Source organism: Lepisosteus platostomus, chromosome 13, assembly GCF_059453375.1.
Source record: "Lepisosteus platostomus isolate fLepPlt1 chromosome 13, fLepPlt1.hap1, whole genome shotgun sequence".
In the NCBI taxonomy this organism is placed as follows: Eukaryota; Metazoa; Chordata; class Actinopteri; order Semionotiformes; family Lepisosteidae; genus Lepisosteus; species Lepisosteus platostomus.
The window spans coordinates 13,674,600-13,687,656 of NC_142623.1; the positions used below are offsets into that span (position 1 = coordinate 13,674,600).

At 61.0% G+C, this 13,057-nt stretch overlaps 1 protein-coding gene across 4 annotated transcripts; it reads left to right on the forward strand.

The window, feature by feature from the left end:
- Nucleotides 1-954: 954 nt before the first annotated feature.
- On the forward strand, nucleotides 955-12,931 carry trmt1 (tRNA methyltransferase 1). 4 transcript variants are annotated; one of them, XR_015925980.1, is made up of 17 exons: nucleotides 955-1,439; nucleotides 1,554-1,710; nucleotides 2,190-2,377; nucleotides 2,523-2,638; nucleotides 3,149-3,261; nucleotides 3,486-3,634; nucleotides 4,922-5,005; nucleotides 5,197-5,266; nucleotides 5,413-5,547; nucleotides 5,638-5,723; nucleotides 5,943-6,051; nucleotides 6,394-6,470; nucleotides 11,499-11,618; nucleotides 11,923-12,142; nucleotides 12,173-12,351; nucleotides 12,417-12,624; nucleotides 12,679-12,931. XR_015925980.1 is itself a non-coding variant. In XM_088603248.1 (15 exons), the coding sequence occupies exons 1-15, from the start codon at nucleotides 955-957 to the stop codon at nucleotides 12,760-12,762; spliced, it is 2,145 nt and encodes a 714-aa protein (XP_088459374.1). In that variant the 3' UTR covers nucleotides 12,763-12,931. The 4 variants fall into 4 exon arrangements, 2 of the variants coding, with proteins under 2 accessions (XP_088459374.1, XP_088459375.1); XR_015925981.1 differs by lacking the exon at nucleotides 12,173-12,351 and having other exon boundaries at nucleotides 11,923-12,037; nucleotides 12,427-12,624; XM_088603248.1 differs by lacking the exons at nucleotides 12,173-12,351; nucleotides 12,417-12,624 and having other exon boundaries at nucleotides 11,923-12,094.
- Nucleotides 12,932-13,057: the final 126 nt, after the last annotated feature.

Genomic DNA, 13,057 nt, shown 5'->3' on the forward strand with positions numbered 1-13,057 from the left:
AGCTTCCTGGTGAAACATCAAGGCGATTCGCCAGTCTGCTCTGCGAGACGCGCCCCAAAAGACGAGCATCGCGTCTCTCGCGTTTTTTAATCCGTGTGGGCTTCCGTAGTTGCAATCTTCACGCGACTGCTTCCATGTGAGAGCGTGCGGCTTGTTGTTACTGCGTCTTTACTCTGGGACTCAAAACCGAAAGAGCTTAAACTCGGACTTTGGTGACATCTTTTGTAGAGACGGGCAGTTTTGTACAGACCGCTTCAAACCGGTAGCTGTGAAGCTCGACACGACTGCTGCTGTGTGAGTGGGGTGAGTGTCGCACAGGGTGATTCTGCTGTGCAGAAACGCGCCGTTCGTGTCGTGTCTGTGTCTCTGCGCGTGTGTCGGGGGGGGTCGCACTGTAACTGACTGTGGGGGAGGGGGGCGTGCGAGAGTCACGTTTCTCAGTGCGTGCCCGGGTCAGGGACTTTGTGGTTTTGAGGGCACCAGTGGAACCTGTGAGGAAGTGGGTTTAAAAGCCAGAGAGCAGGAGGCACCTCTTTACCCAAAGGGTGGTGGGAGTGTGGTACTGCCTGCCCTCCCGTGCTCTGGAGCTGATATCTTGGTTTCTTTCAGTCGTCAGCCAGGTGATCCACTAGCTGCTCTGTGTCAAACAGGCCAGCGGGGCTGGACGGCCTGCTCTGGGCTGTTGGATTGTGGCTGATCTCTTGCCTTCTGTCGGATTTTGCTCTTGGTGGGTGTGTCTGCCCAGGCATGGCTCCGCCCTGTGTAAGTCTGCGTGCGAGGGTCACAGGCTGTGTGTCTGAATCCTTCCCCAGACTCTCGGGCAGGCCTGAGGGCGGCTCGGAGTCAAATTGGAGCAGACCCCTCCTCTCGATGGAGGCCCAGAGGCTGCGTCCACACAGGGTGTTCCCAGGACGGGCTGACGCGCGCTCCTGTGTGATTTTCAGGCGCCGCTCCATGCTGGTGGGCCCCGCCCGGCTGGTGCGCTGTGCTGCCCTGCGTCTGCCCCTGCCCACAGTGAGGCGCTGTGCTCCGACGCCCGTCGCTGCCCAGAGGAGGCTGGTGAGTATGGACCCTCAGTCCGACCGCCCGGGCTCCCAGGGCGGCCCCCACGCAGCGCCACTGGACGGCTCCGCGGACTGCCCCTCCGTGGCAGCGGCCACGCCCGCGCCAGTCCCGCCGGAGGAAGGGCACTCTCCGGCCGGACTGGGGAGCGGGCTGGAAAAGGACCTCGCCCACTCGAGATGGGCCACACCCGTCCACAGTGGCATGGCGAAAACAGAGCCGGGGTCTGCCCCGCCCACCCAGGACACACCCATGGATGCGGAGCCCGGGCTGTTGCCCGGAGAGACAGTCATCAGGGAAGGAAAAGCCTCCATTCTGTTCCCCAGTGCCAATGAGGTTTTCTACAACCCTGTGCAGGAGTTCAACAGGGACTTGACGTGAGTGCAGGCCGACGGTGACGCCACCCCGGTTTCACCCACGGTGCCGATCTCCTGCGCTCCTGCGGCCCCCTCTGCGTGTTGAGCCCCCGCCTGTCTTGTCTGTCCTCCCAGCTGCGCGGTCCTCACCGAGTTCGTGCGGGAGCAGCTGTCGGCTCGCGGCGTGCGCGTGGAGGTGCCGGGAGAGGAGAGCCGTGTGGTCGTGCACCTGGCGGAGGACAGCGCGAGCCAGGGGGAGGCCAGGACTGCGGTGGTGGGGGAGTGCTGTGAGGTAGATTTATAGGGCTGTAGCCAGACCAGCAGCGGGGCAGGGCCTGTAGCCAGACCTCCAGCAAAACAGGACGGGGCCTGTAGCCAGACCTGGAGAGTGGTGGGGCGGGGCCTGTAGCCAGACCTGGAGAGTGGTGGGGCGGGGCCTGTAGCCAGACCTGGAGAGTGGTGGGGCGGGGCCTGTAGCCAGACCTGGAGAGTGGTGGGGCGGGGCCTGTAGCCAGACCTGGAGAGTGGTGGGGCGGGGCCTGTAGCCAGACCTGTAGAGTGGTGGGGCGGGGCCTGTAGCCAGATCTGTATAGTAGGGGGTGGGGCCTGTAGCCAGATCTGTATAGTAGGGGGTGGGGCCTGTACATAGACCTGTGGTTGGACGGGGCCTGTAGCCAGACCTGGAGAGTGGTGGGGCGGGGCCTGTAGCCAGATCTTTGGTGTCTGAGATTCTCTGTCTGCCCGCATGTCTGAGAGTCTCTCTCGTCTCAGGATGGCCTCAGGGTTTTGGAAGGTCTGGCCGCATCCGGCCTGCGCTCAGTGCGTTTCGCCCTGGAGGTGCCAGGGTTGCGCAGTGTGACGGCCAACGACTGCTCCTCCCGCGCTGTCGACCTCATCGCCCGCAACGCCCTGCACAACAGTGTGTCACACCTGGTGACGCCCAGCCACCGCGATGCCAGGTACCTTGACTGTTCTGTACACTGTTACTGTACTGTGTGAGTAAGTAAATACTGTGTAGAGTCACAGTCCAGTACGTTAGTGTTTACTGTGTGAGCGTTAGTTTTTTACAGTGTTACTCAGTACCGTCCTCTCCTGTTTTCCCAGCATGCTGATGTACGAGGCGCGCGGGCGGAAGGAGCGCTATGACGTTATTGACCTCGACCCCTACGGCAGCCCTGCCCCCTTCCTGGATGCTGCCGTGCAGGCCGTGAGCGAGGGAGGTCAGAGGTCGCTCCGTCTCGCTCCCTGTCTCTCACTGTTACATTCCAGCTGGACCCTGGGCAGACCCAGATGTAGGCCATCTCTGGAACCGGGCCGGGCCTGGGTCACTCTCTGGTATCGCTGTGCCAGGGAGTCGTCCCCAATCTTGCCAGGAGCAGACTGGTGATCAGGCCCCTGCTGCACTGGTGACAAGTGTAACACCAGTAATGTCACAATAATGACCATCGCCTCTGACGGCAATGGTCATCAGTGTGTTTAAGGACTGTGGAGATTCTTGCTGCTGTAGTTGCTTTAGGGGTTTAGCCACATGGTACAGGCTGGAGTTCCTGCTGGAAGTGTCCTCCTGTGTTTGTGGCACAGGGTGGGCTGAAGGCTTTCCCTAGTCAGCAGTGCTGACATCAGGCTGCTAGTGACTGATCTGCTGAAACACTGCAGGCTGGACCTGTGCTTGTGTAGTAAGCTTGCACGCCCCGTGCTGACAAGCTGACCCGTCGCCCTCTCCCTCTCAGGGCTGCTGTGCGTGACCTGCACTGACATGGCGGTGATGGCGGGGAACTGCGGGGAGACCTGCTACAGTAAATACGGCTCTGTGTCCATCAAGGCCAAGTACTGCCATGAGATGGTGAGCAATGGGCTCGTCGACGCTTAAAAATTGGAAAGTGTCTTGTCTGTGCTTACAGCATGCTTTAATTGACTGTGTTAGTTAGCGTAACAGACGTTAGTGTCACAGTGCTGTGTGTGTTACTGTACCACTTGTCAGTGCGTCACAGCATTGTGCTGTGTGTCAGAGTGTCAGTGTGTCACGGTGATGTGCTGTGTTGTGTCACAGTATCCGTGTGTCCTCAGGCCCTGCGGATCATCCTGCACAGCCTGGACCAGAGGGCCGGAGTGTACCAGCGCTTCATCGAGCCCCTGCTGAGTGTCAGCGTGGACTTCTACATCCGAGTGTTCGTCAGGGTGCGCACGGGGCAGGCCAGGGTCAAGAGCTCGGCCAGGTACCCCGCACACGCAGACTGTGCTGCAGCAAACAGGCTCTGTGAGGAATGAGGATGGCGTGGTGTTGTGGTGCAGTAAACAGGCTCTGTGAGGAATGAGGATGGCGTGTTGTTGTGGTGCAGTAAACAGGCTCTGTGAGGAATGAGGATGGCGTGGTGTTGTGGTGCAGTAAACAGGCTCTATGAGGAATGAGGATGGTGTGGTGTTGTGGTGCAGTAAACGGGCTCTGTGAGGAATGAGGATGGTGTGGTGTTGTGGTGCAGTAAACAGGCTCTGTGAGGAATGAGGATGGCGTGGTGTTGTGGTGCAGTAAACAGGCTCTGTGAGGAATGAGGATGGTGTGGTGTTGTTGGTGCAGTAAACAGGCTCTGTGAGGAATGAGGATGGTGTGGTGTTGTGGTGCAGTAAACAGGCTCTGTGAGGAATGAGGATGGCGTGGTGTTGTGGTGCAGTAAACAGGCTCTTTGAGGAATGAGGATGGCGTGGTGTTGTGGTGCAGTAAACAGGCTCTGTGAGGAATGAGGATGGTGTGGTGTTGTGGTGCAGTAAACAGGCTCTGTGAGGAATGAGGATGGTGTGGTGTTGTGGTGCAGTAAACAGCCTCTGTGAGGAATGAGGATGGTGTGGTGTTGTGGTGCAGTAAACAGGCTCTGTGAGGAATGAGGATGGTGTGGTGTTGTGGTGCAGTAAACAGGCTCTGTGAGGAATGAGGATGGTGTTGTGGTGGAGTAAACAGGCTCTGTGAGGAATGAGGATGGCGTGTTGTTGGTGCAGTAAACAGGCTCTGTGAGGAATGAGGATGGCGTGTTGTTGCGGTGCAGTAAACAGGCTCTGTGAGGAATGAGGATGGCGTGTTGTTGCGGTGCAGTAAACAGGCTCTGTGAGGAATGAGGATGGTGTTGTGGTGGAGTAAACAGGCTCTGTGAGGAATGAGGATGGCGTGTTGTTGGTGCAGTAAACAGGCTCTGTGAGGAATGAGGATGGTGTGTTGTTGGTGCAGTAAACAGGCTCTGTGAGGAATGAGGATGGCGTGTTGTTGCGGTGCAGTAAACAGGCTCTGTGAGGAATGAGGATGGCGTGTTGTTGCGGTGCAGTAAACAGGCTCTGTGAGGAATGAGGATGGCGTGTTGTTGCGGTGCAGTAAACAGGCTTTGTGATAAATGAGGATGGCGTGTTGTTGTGGTACAGTAAACAGGCTCTGTGATAAATGAGGATGGCGTGGTGTTGTGGTGCAGTGAACAGGCTCTGGTGACGAATGAGGATGACATTGTGTTGTTGTGTTGCAGTAAACAGGCTCTGGTGTACAACTGCACTGGCTGTGGTTCCTTCCATCTGCAGAGGCTGGGAAAGAGGACGAGCCAGGGCAACCAGTAAGATACCCGTCTCCCCCTGTCTCCCCTGCAATTCAGAAGTTCTACATCACACTGAAAAATCGGTTAATTAAGTACATTTCTGCTGAACTGTAAAAATCTAGAGCCAGAAAAGCTAAGTATGTTCAGCTTTAGTAGAATAAGAAAAATAAATCCTCTTAATGATACTGGGCGGACTGTCTCTTTCGCAGAATGAAGTACTCTGCTGCCTCAGGGCCTCCTGTCGGCCCGAACTGTGAGCACTGCGGCTACAAGCACCATGTAAGTGTGCGAGCGAGCGTGCGCCTGTGTGCAAGCGTGTGTCTATGTGCATGCACGCTTCTCCACTGTTTTTGTTCAGAGTCACAGTGGCTGTGTCCCTGGGGGTTCCGTCTGTGAGGTGTCTTGATTCTCCCCTCTCCCTCTAGCTGGGGGGGCCTATCTGGGCTGAGCCGATCCACAGTCCAGAGTTTGTCCAGAAGGTTCTGTCTGCAGTGTCGGCGAACCCATCCAGATTTGCGACGTCCCGCCGCATCGAGGGAATTTTGAGCGTGATCACTGAGGTCAGTGCGGTGCTGGATAGAGGTCAGAGGTCAGTGTGCCAAGGCAGTACACTATGTGCTGTAGTAGTGACACAGTTGTGTGTGTTTCAGGAGCTGGAGGATGTGCCCTTGTATTACACCTTGGACAGTCTGAGCAGCACGGTGCACTGCAACACCCCTTCACTGCTGCAGGCCAGGTAACACACTGCAGAACAACACAATACACACACACACAGCAACACCCTTTCACTGCTGCAGGCCAGGTAACACACACTTCAGAACAACACAACATACACACACTACAACACCCCTTCACTGCTGCAGGCCAGGTAGTGTGGGTCCTGCCCAGCCCACACTCTCGGGGTACAGTACCTTCCTCAGGGTGCTGAGTGCTGACCTCTCTCCCCGTCTCTCAGGTCGGCCCTACTCCACGCTGGACACAGGGTGTCGCTGTCCCACGCGTGCAAGAATGCTCTGAAGACTGACGCCCCTGCCAGTGCACTCTGGGACATCATGAGATGCTGGGTGCGAACAAGGGAGGGAGGGTGTCTGCATAGTACAGTATCTGCACAGTGCTCACAAGTGTGGCATACAGTGTGTGTATATTGTGTACTATATCCAATGAGTTTGAGTCATGTAGAAAGTGTGTAGTGTGTGGTGTGTACGGTCTAGAGTCTGGACAGTGTGCAGTGTGTACAGTGTGTAGTGTGTGCAGTATACAGTGTGCATTATCGAGTGTACAGTGTGTAGTACATGTACAGGGTGTTCAGTATACAGTGTGTATTGTGGTGTGGTGTACAGTACACTGTGACGCAGTATTGACACATGCGGCCCCAGTAACAGCAGTGTCTGTTCTGTGCGCTGCAGGAGAAAATGAACCCAGTGAAGAGAGAGAAGCTGTCGGAGACGAGCCCCGCCTTCCACATCCTGTCCACTGCGCCAGTGTGAGTTCAGACGGACTGTCCAGCGTGCTGGACTGAGGATCGTCCTGCCTTACTCCTCTCTCTCACTCCCCACCCTGCCTTCACTCTCCTCTCTCTCTCTGCGTCCTGCCTCACTCTCCTCTCTCTCTCCCCACCCTGCCTCACTGCTCTCCTCTCTCTCTCCCCGCCCTGCCTCACTCTCCTCTCTCTCTCCCCACCCTGCCTCACTGCTCTCCTCTCTCTCTCTCCCCACCCTGCCTCACTCTCCTCTCTCTCCCCACCCTGCCTCACTCTCCTCTCTCTCTCCGCCCTGCCTCACTGCTCTCCTCTCTCTCCCCGCCCTGCCTCACTCTCCTCTCTCTCTCCCCACCCTGCCTCACTCTCCTCTCTCTCTCCCTGCCCTGCCTCACTCTCCTCTCTCTCCCCGCCCTGCCTCACTCTCCTCTCTCTCTCCCCACCCTGCCTCACTCTCCTCTCTCTCTCCCTGCCCTGCCTCACTCTCCTCTCTCTCCCCGCCCTGCCTCACTCTCCTCTCTCTCCCCACCCTGCCTCACTGCTCTCCTCTCTCTCTCCCCGCCCTGCCTCACTCTCCTCTCTCTCCCCACCCTGCCTCACTCTCCTCTCTCTCTCCCCGCCCTGCCTCACTCTCCTCTCTCTCCCCACCCTGCCTCACTCTCCTCTCTCTCTCCCCGCCCTGCCTCACTCTCCTCTCTCTCCCCGCCCTGCCTCACTCTCCTCTCTCTCCCCGCCCTGCCTCACTGCTCTCCTCTCTCTCTCCCCGCCCTGCCTCACTCTCCTCTCTCTCCCCGCCCTGCCTCACTGCTCTCCTCTCTCTCTCCCCGCCCTGCCTCACTCTCCTCTCTCTCTCCCCGCCCTGCCTCACTCTCCTCTCTCTCCCCGCCCTGCCTCACTGCTCTCCTCTCTCTCTCCCCACCCTGCCTCACTCTCCTCTCTCTCTCCCCGCCCTGCCTCACTCTCCTCTCTCTCCCCGCCCTGCCTCACTGCTCTCCTCTCTCTCTCCCCGCCCTGCCTCACTCTCCTCTCTCTCTCCCCGCCCTGCCTCACTCTCCTCTCTCTCCCCGCCCTGCCTCACTCTCCTCTCTCTCCCCGCCCTGCCTCACTCTCCTCTCTCTCCCCGCCCTGCCTCACTCTCCTCTCTCTCCCCACCCTGCCTTCACTCTCCTCTCTCTCCCCACCCTGCCTCACTCTCCTCTCTCTCTCCCCACCCTGCCTCACTCTCCTCTCTCTCTCCCCACCCTGCCTCACTCTCCTCTCTCTCTCCCCGCCCTGCCTCACTCTCCTCTCTCTCCCCGCCCTGCCTCACTCTCCTCTCTCTCCCCGCCCTGCCTCACTGCTCTCCTCTCTCTCTCCCCACCCTGCCTCACTGCTCTCCTCTCTCTCTCCCCACCCTGCCTCACTCTCCTCTCTCTCCCCGCCCTGCCTCACTCTCCTCTCTCTCTCCCCGCCCTGCCTCACTGCTCTCCTCTCTCTCTCCCTGCCCTGCCTCACTCTCCTCTCTCTCTCCCCGCCCTGCCTCACTCTCCTCTCTCTCCCCGCCCTGCCTTCACTCTCCTCTCTCTCCCCACCCTGCCTCACTCTCCTCTCTCTCCCCACCCTGCCTCACTCTCCTCTCTCTCTCCCCACCCTGCCTCACTCTCCTCTCTCTCTCCCCACCCTGCCTCACTCTCCTCTCTCTCTCCCCGCCCTGCCTCACTCTCCTCTCTCTCCCCGCCCTGCCTCACTCTCCTCTCTCTCCCCGCCCTGCCTCACTCTCCTCTCTCTCCCCGCCCTGCCTCACTCTCCTCTCTCTCCCCACCCTGCCTCACTGCTCTCCTCTCTCTCCCCGCCCTGCCTCACTCCCCTCTCTCTCTCCCCGCCCTGCCTCACTCTCCTCTCTCTCTCCCCGCCCTGCCTCACTCTCCTCTCTCTCCCCGCCCTGCCTCACTCCCCTCTCTCTCTCCCCGCCCTGCCTCACTCTCCTCTCTCTCTCCCCGCCCTGCCTCACTCTCCTCTCTCTCTCCCCGCCCTGCCTCACTCTCCTCTCTCTCCCCGCCCTGCCTCACTCTCCTCTCTCTCTCCCCACCCTGCCTCACTCTCCTCTCTCTCTCCCCACCCTGCCTCACTCTCCTCTCTCTCTCCCCGCCCTGCCTCACTGCTCTCCTCTCTCTCTCCCTGCCCTGCCTCACTCTCCTCTCTCTCTCCCCGCCCTGCCTCACTCTCCTCTCTCTCTCCGCCCTGCCTCACTGCTCTCCTCTCTCTCCCCGCCCTGCCTCACTCTCCTCTCTCTCCCCGCCCTGCCTCACTCTCCTCTCTCTCCCCGCCCTGCCTCACTGCTCTCCTCTCTCTCTCCCCACCCTGCCTCACTCTCCTCTCTCTCTCCACCCTGCCTCACTCCCCTCTCTCTCTCCCCGCCCTGCCTCACTCTCCTCTCTCTCTCCCCGCCCTGCCTCACTGCTCTCCTCTCTCTCTCCCCGCCCTGCCTCACTCTCCTCTCTCTCCCCGCCCTGCCTCACTGCTCTCCTCTCTCTCTCCCCACCCTGCCTCACTCTCCTCTCTCTCCCCGCCCTGCCTCACTCTCCTCTCTCTCTCCCCGCCCTGCCTCACTCTCCTCTCTCTCTCCCCGCCCTGCCTCACTCTCCTCTCTCTCCCCGCCCTGCCTCACTCTCCTCTCTCTCTCCCCGCCCTGCCTCACTCTCCTCTCTCTCTCCCCACCCTGCCTCACTCTCCTCTCTCTCTCCCCGCCCTGCCTCACTCTCCTCTCTCTCTCCCTGCCCTGCCTCACTCTCCTCTCTCTCCCCGCCCTGCCTCACTCTCCTCTCTCTCTCCCCGCCCTGCCTCACTCTCCTCTCTCTCCCCGCCCTGCCTCACTCTCCTCTCTCTCTCCCCGCCCTGCCTCACTCTCCTCTCTCTCTCCCCACCCTGCCTCACTCTCCTCTCTCTCTCCCCACCCTGCCTCACTCTCCTCTCTCTCCCCGCCCTGCCTCACTCTCCTCTCTCTCCCCGCCCTGCCTCACTCCCCTCTCTCTCTCCCCGCCCTGCCTCACTCTCCTCTCTCTCTCCCCGCCCTGCCTCACTCTCCTCTCTCTCCCCGCCCTGCCTCACTCCCCTCTCTCTCTCCCCGCCCTGCCTCACTCTCCTCTCTCTCTCCCCACCCTGCCTCACTCTCCTCTCTCTCCCCACCCTGCCTCACTCTCCTCTCTCTCCCCGCCCTGCCTCACTGCTCTCCTCTCTCTCTCCCCGCCCTGCCTCACTCTCCTCTCTCTCTCCCCGCCCTGCCTCACTCTCCTCTCTCTCTCCCCGCCCTGCCTCACTCTCCTCTCTCTCCCCGCCCTGCCTCACTGCTCTCCTCTCTCTCTCCCCACCCTGCCTCACTCTCCTCTCTCTCCCCGCCCTGCCTCACTCTCCTCTCTCTCTCCCCGCCCTGCCTTCACTCTCCTCTCTCTCCCCGCCCTGCCTTCACTCTCCTCTCTCTCCCCACCCTGCCTCACTCTCCTCTCTCTCACTCCCCACCCTGCCTCACTCTCCTCTCTCTCACTCCCCACCCTGCCTCACTCTCCTCTCTCTCCCCACCCTGCCTCACTCTCCTCTCTCTCCCCGCCCTGCCTCACTCTCCTCTCTCTCTCCACCCTGCCTCACTCCCCTCTCTCTCTCCCCGCCCTGCCTCACTCTCCTCTCTCTCTCCCCGCCCTGCCTCACTCTCCTCTCTCTCTCCCCGCCCTGCCTCACTGCTCTCCTCTCTCTCTCCCCGCCCTGCCTCACTCTCCTCTCTCTCCCCGCCCTGCCTCACTCTCCTCTCTCTCCCCGCCCTGCCTCACTGCTCTCCTCTCTCTCTCCCCGCCCTGCCTCACTCTCCTCTCTCTCCCCGCCCTGCCTCACTCTCCTCTCTCTCTCCCCGCCCTGCCTCACTCTCCTCTCTCTCCCCGCCCTGCCTCACTGCTCTCCTCTCTCTCTCCCCACCCTGCCTCACTCTCCTCTCTCTCTCCCCGCCCTGCCTCACTCTCCTCTCTCTCTCCCCGCCCTGCCTCACTGCTCTCCTCTCTCTCTCCCCGCCCTGCCTCACTCTCCTCTCTCTCCCCGCCCTGCCTCACTCTCCTCTCTCTCCCCGCCCTGCCTCACTGCTCTCCTCTCTCTCTCCCCGCCCTGCCTCACTCCCCTCTCTCTCTCCCCGCCCTGCCTCACTCCCCTCTCTCTCTCCCCGCCCTGCCTCACTCTCCTCTCTCTCTCCCCGCCCTGCCTCACTGCTCTCCTCTCTCTCCCCGCCCTGCCTCACTGCTCTCCTCTCTCTCTCCCCGCCCTGCCTCACTCTCCTCTCTCTCTCCCCGCCCTGCCTCACTCTCCTCTCTCTCCCCGCCCTGCCTCACTGCTCTCCTCTCTCTCTCCCCGCCCTGCCTCACTCCCCTCTCTCTCTCCCCGCCCTGCCTCACTCCCCTCTCTCTCTCCCCGCCCTGCCTCACTCTCCTCTCTCTCTCCCCGCCCTGCCTCACTGCTCTCCTCTCTCTCTCCCCGCCCTGCCTCACTCCCCTCTCTCTCTCCCCACCCTGCCTCACTCCCCTCTCTCTCTCCCCGCCCTGCCTCACTCTCCTCTCTCTCTCCCCGCCCTGCCTCACTCTCCTCTCTCTCTCCCCGCCCTGCCTCACTGCTCTCCTCTCTCTCTCCCCGCCCTGCCTCACTCTCCTCTCTCTCTCCCCGCCCTGCCTCACTCTCCTCTCTCTCTCCCCGCCCTGCCTCACTCCCCGCCCTGCCTCACTGCTCTCTCCCCGCCCTGCCTCACTCTCCTCTCTCTCTCCCCCGCCCTGCCTCACTCTCCTCTCTCTCCCCGCCCTGCCTTGCCTTCACTCTCCTCTCTCTCTCCCTGCCCTGCCTCACTCCCCTCTCACTCGCTGTCCTGCCTCTCTCTCTCCCTGCCCTGCCTCACTGCTCTCTCACTTGCTGTCCTGCCTCACTCTCCTCTCTCTCTCCGCGCCCTGCCTCCCTCTCACACACACACTCTCTCTCCCCGCCCTGCCTCCCTCTCCCCTCTCACTCGCTGTCCTGCCTCTCCTGTCCCAGTCTGCAGGCCTGCTTCACCGTGCGGGAGGATGCGAACCCCCAGTCTCGCCGTCGTCACCTGACCCGATTCCAGGAGAACCCCCAGGCCAACTGGGGGCCTAAGGCCCGGGCCAAGGCAGGGTGAGCAGCCAGTCACGGTGGGGGACACAGGGCTGTAGCCAATGAGAGAGAGGGTCACGGGGGTCAGAAAGATCACACGATGCGCTCTGGTTCAGCCCAGGGCTGGATGAGTCTGGGAGGTCCTGACAGGACAGTCAAGCTGTTAGTTCCGTTTCTCAGTTGTTTCCTACTTGGCCTCACCCTGCAGTCCAATTGTCCCTCCCCCTGTCCCTCTCTGAGCCATCTGTAACTCTCTGTCCCTGTCCCGTCTCTCTGAGCCGTCTGTGACTCTCTGTCCCTGCCCCTCGGTCTGCCTGTCCCTCAGGGGGGGGCTGTCGGAAGCTCTGGAGCAGCGCAGGAAGCAGCTACAGAACAAGAGGAAGAACCGCAGTGCGGAGACACCAGCCCTGAAGAGCTTCCCCTGCAAGAGGTTCCGCCAGGTGAGGACCCCACTCCCACTCCCACTCTCAGACCAGCCCTGCAAGAGGTTCCACCAGGTGAGGACCCCACTCCCACTCCCACTCCCACACCCACTCTCCTGCCAGGTGAGGACCCCACTCCCACTCCCACACCAGCCCTGAAGAGCTTCCTCTGCAAGAGGTTCCACCAGGTGAGGACCCCACTCCCACTCCCACACCCACACCCACTCTCGCACCAGCCCTGAAGAGCTTCCCCTGCAAGAGGTTCCACCAGGTGAGGACCCCACTCCCACACCCACTCTCACACCAGCCCTGAAGAGCTTCCCCTGCAAGAGGTTCTGCCAGGTGAGGACCCCACTCCCACTCCCACACCAGCCCTGAAGAGCTTCCTCTGCAAGAGGTTCCACCAGGTGAGGACCCCACTCCCACACCCACACCCACTCTCGCACCAGCCCTGAAGAGCTTCCCCTGCAAGAGGTTCCACCAGGTGAGGACCCCACTCCCACTCCCACTCTCACACCAGCCCTGAAGAGGTTCCACCAGGTGAGGACCCCACTCCCACTCCCACACCAGCCCTGAAGAGCTTCCCCTGCAAGAGGTTCCACCAGGTGAGGACCCCACTCCCATTCCTCCCACACTCTCTCACTCTCGCCTTGTCCCAGGGCACCTGCACGCAAGGGGAGCAGTGCTGCTATTCCCACGACGACCAGCAGGGGCAGAGCGCGGCCGGGGAGAAGTCCGAGTGACAGCACCAGGAGGGAGGGGTTACCAATCGGCCCACTCCACTGCCTGACACCACCCAATTAACTAATTAACGGCTGCAGGGGGCAGTGACCTTGAGTGGCGCAGCTTTGTGTGGGAGTGAGGCCTCAGAGTTTTTAACTGTAAGCGAGCACAATAAAGACTGTGCTACTCCCTCTGTGTCCGTGTCCATCTGTCTGGGGGCCCGAGACCAGGGAATGGCCACCTGGGCGCTATATTCGCCCTACAGCGGCGGCGCTTGTGTCCTCATCATTCCTGCTGCCAGGTAACAGCTTTTTG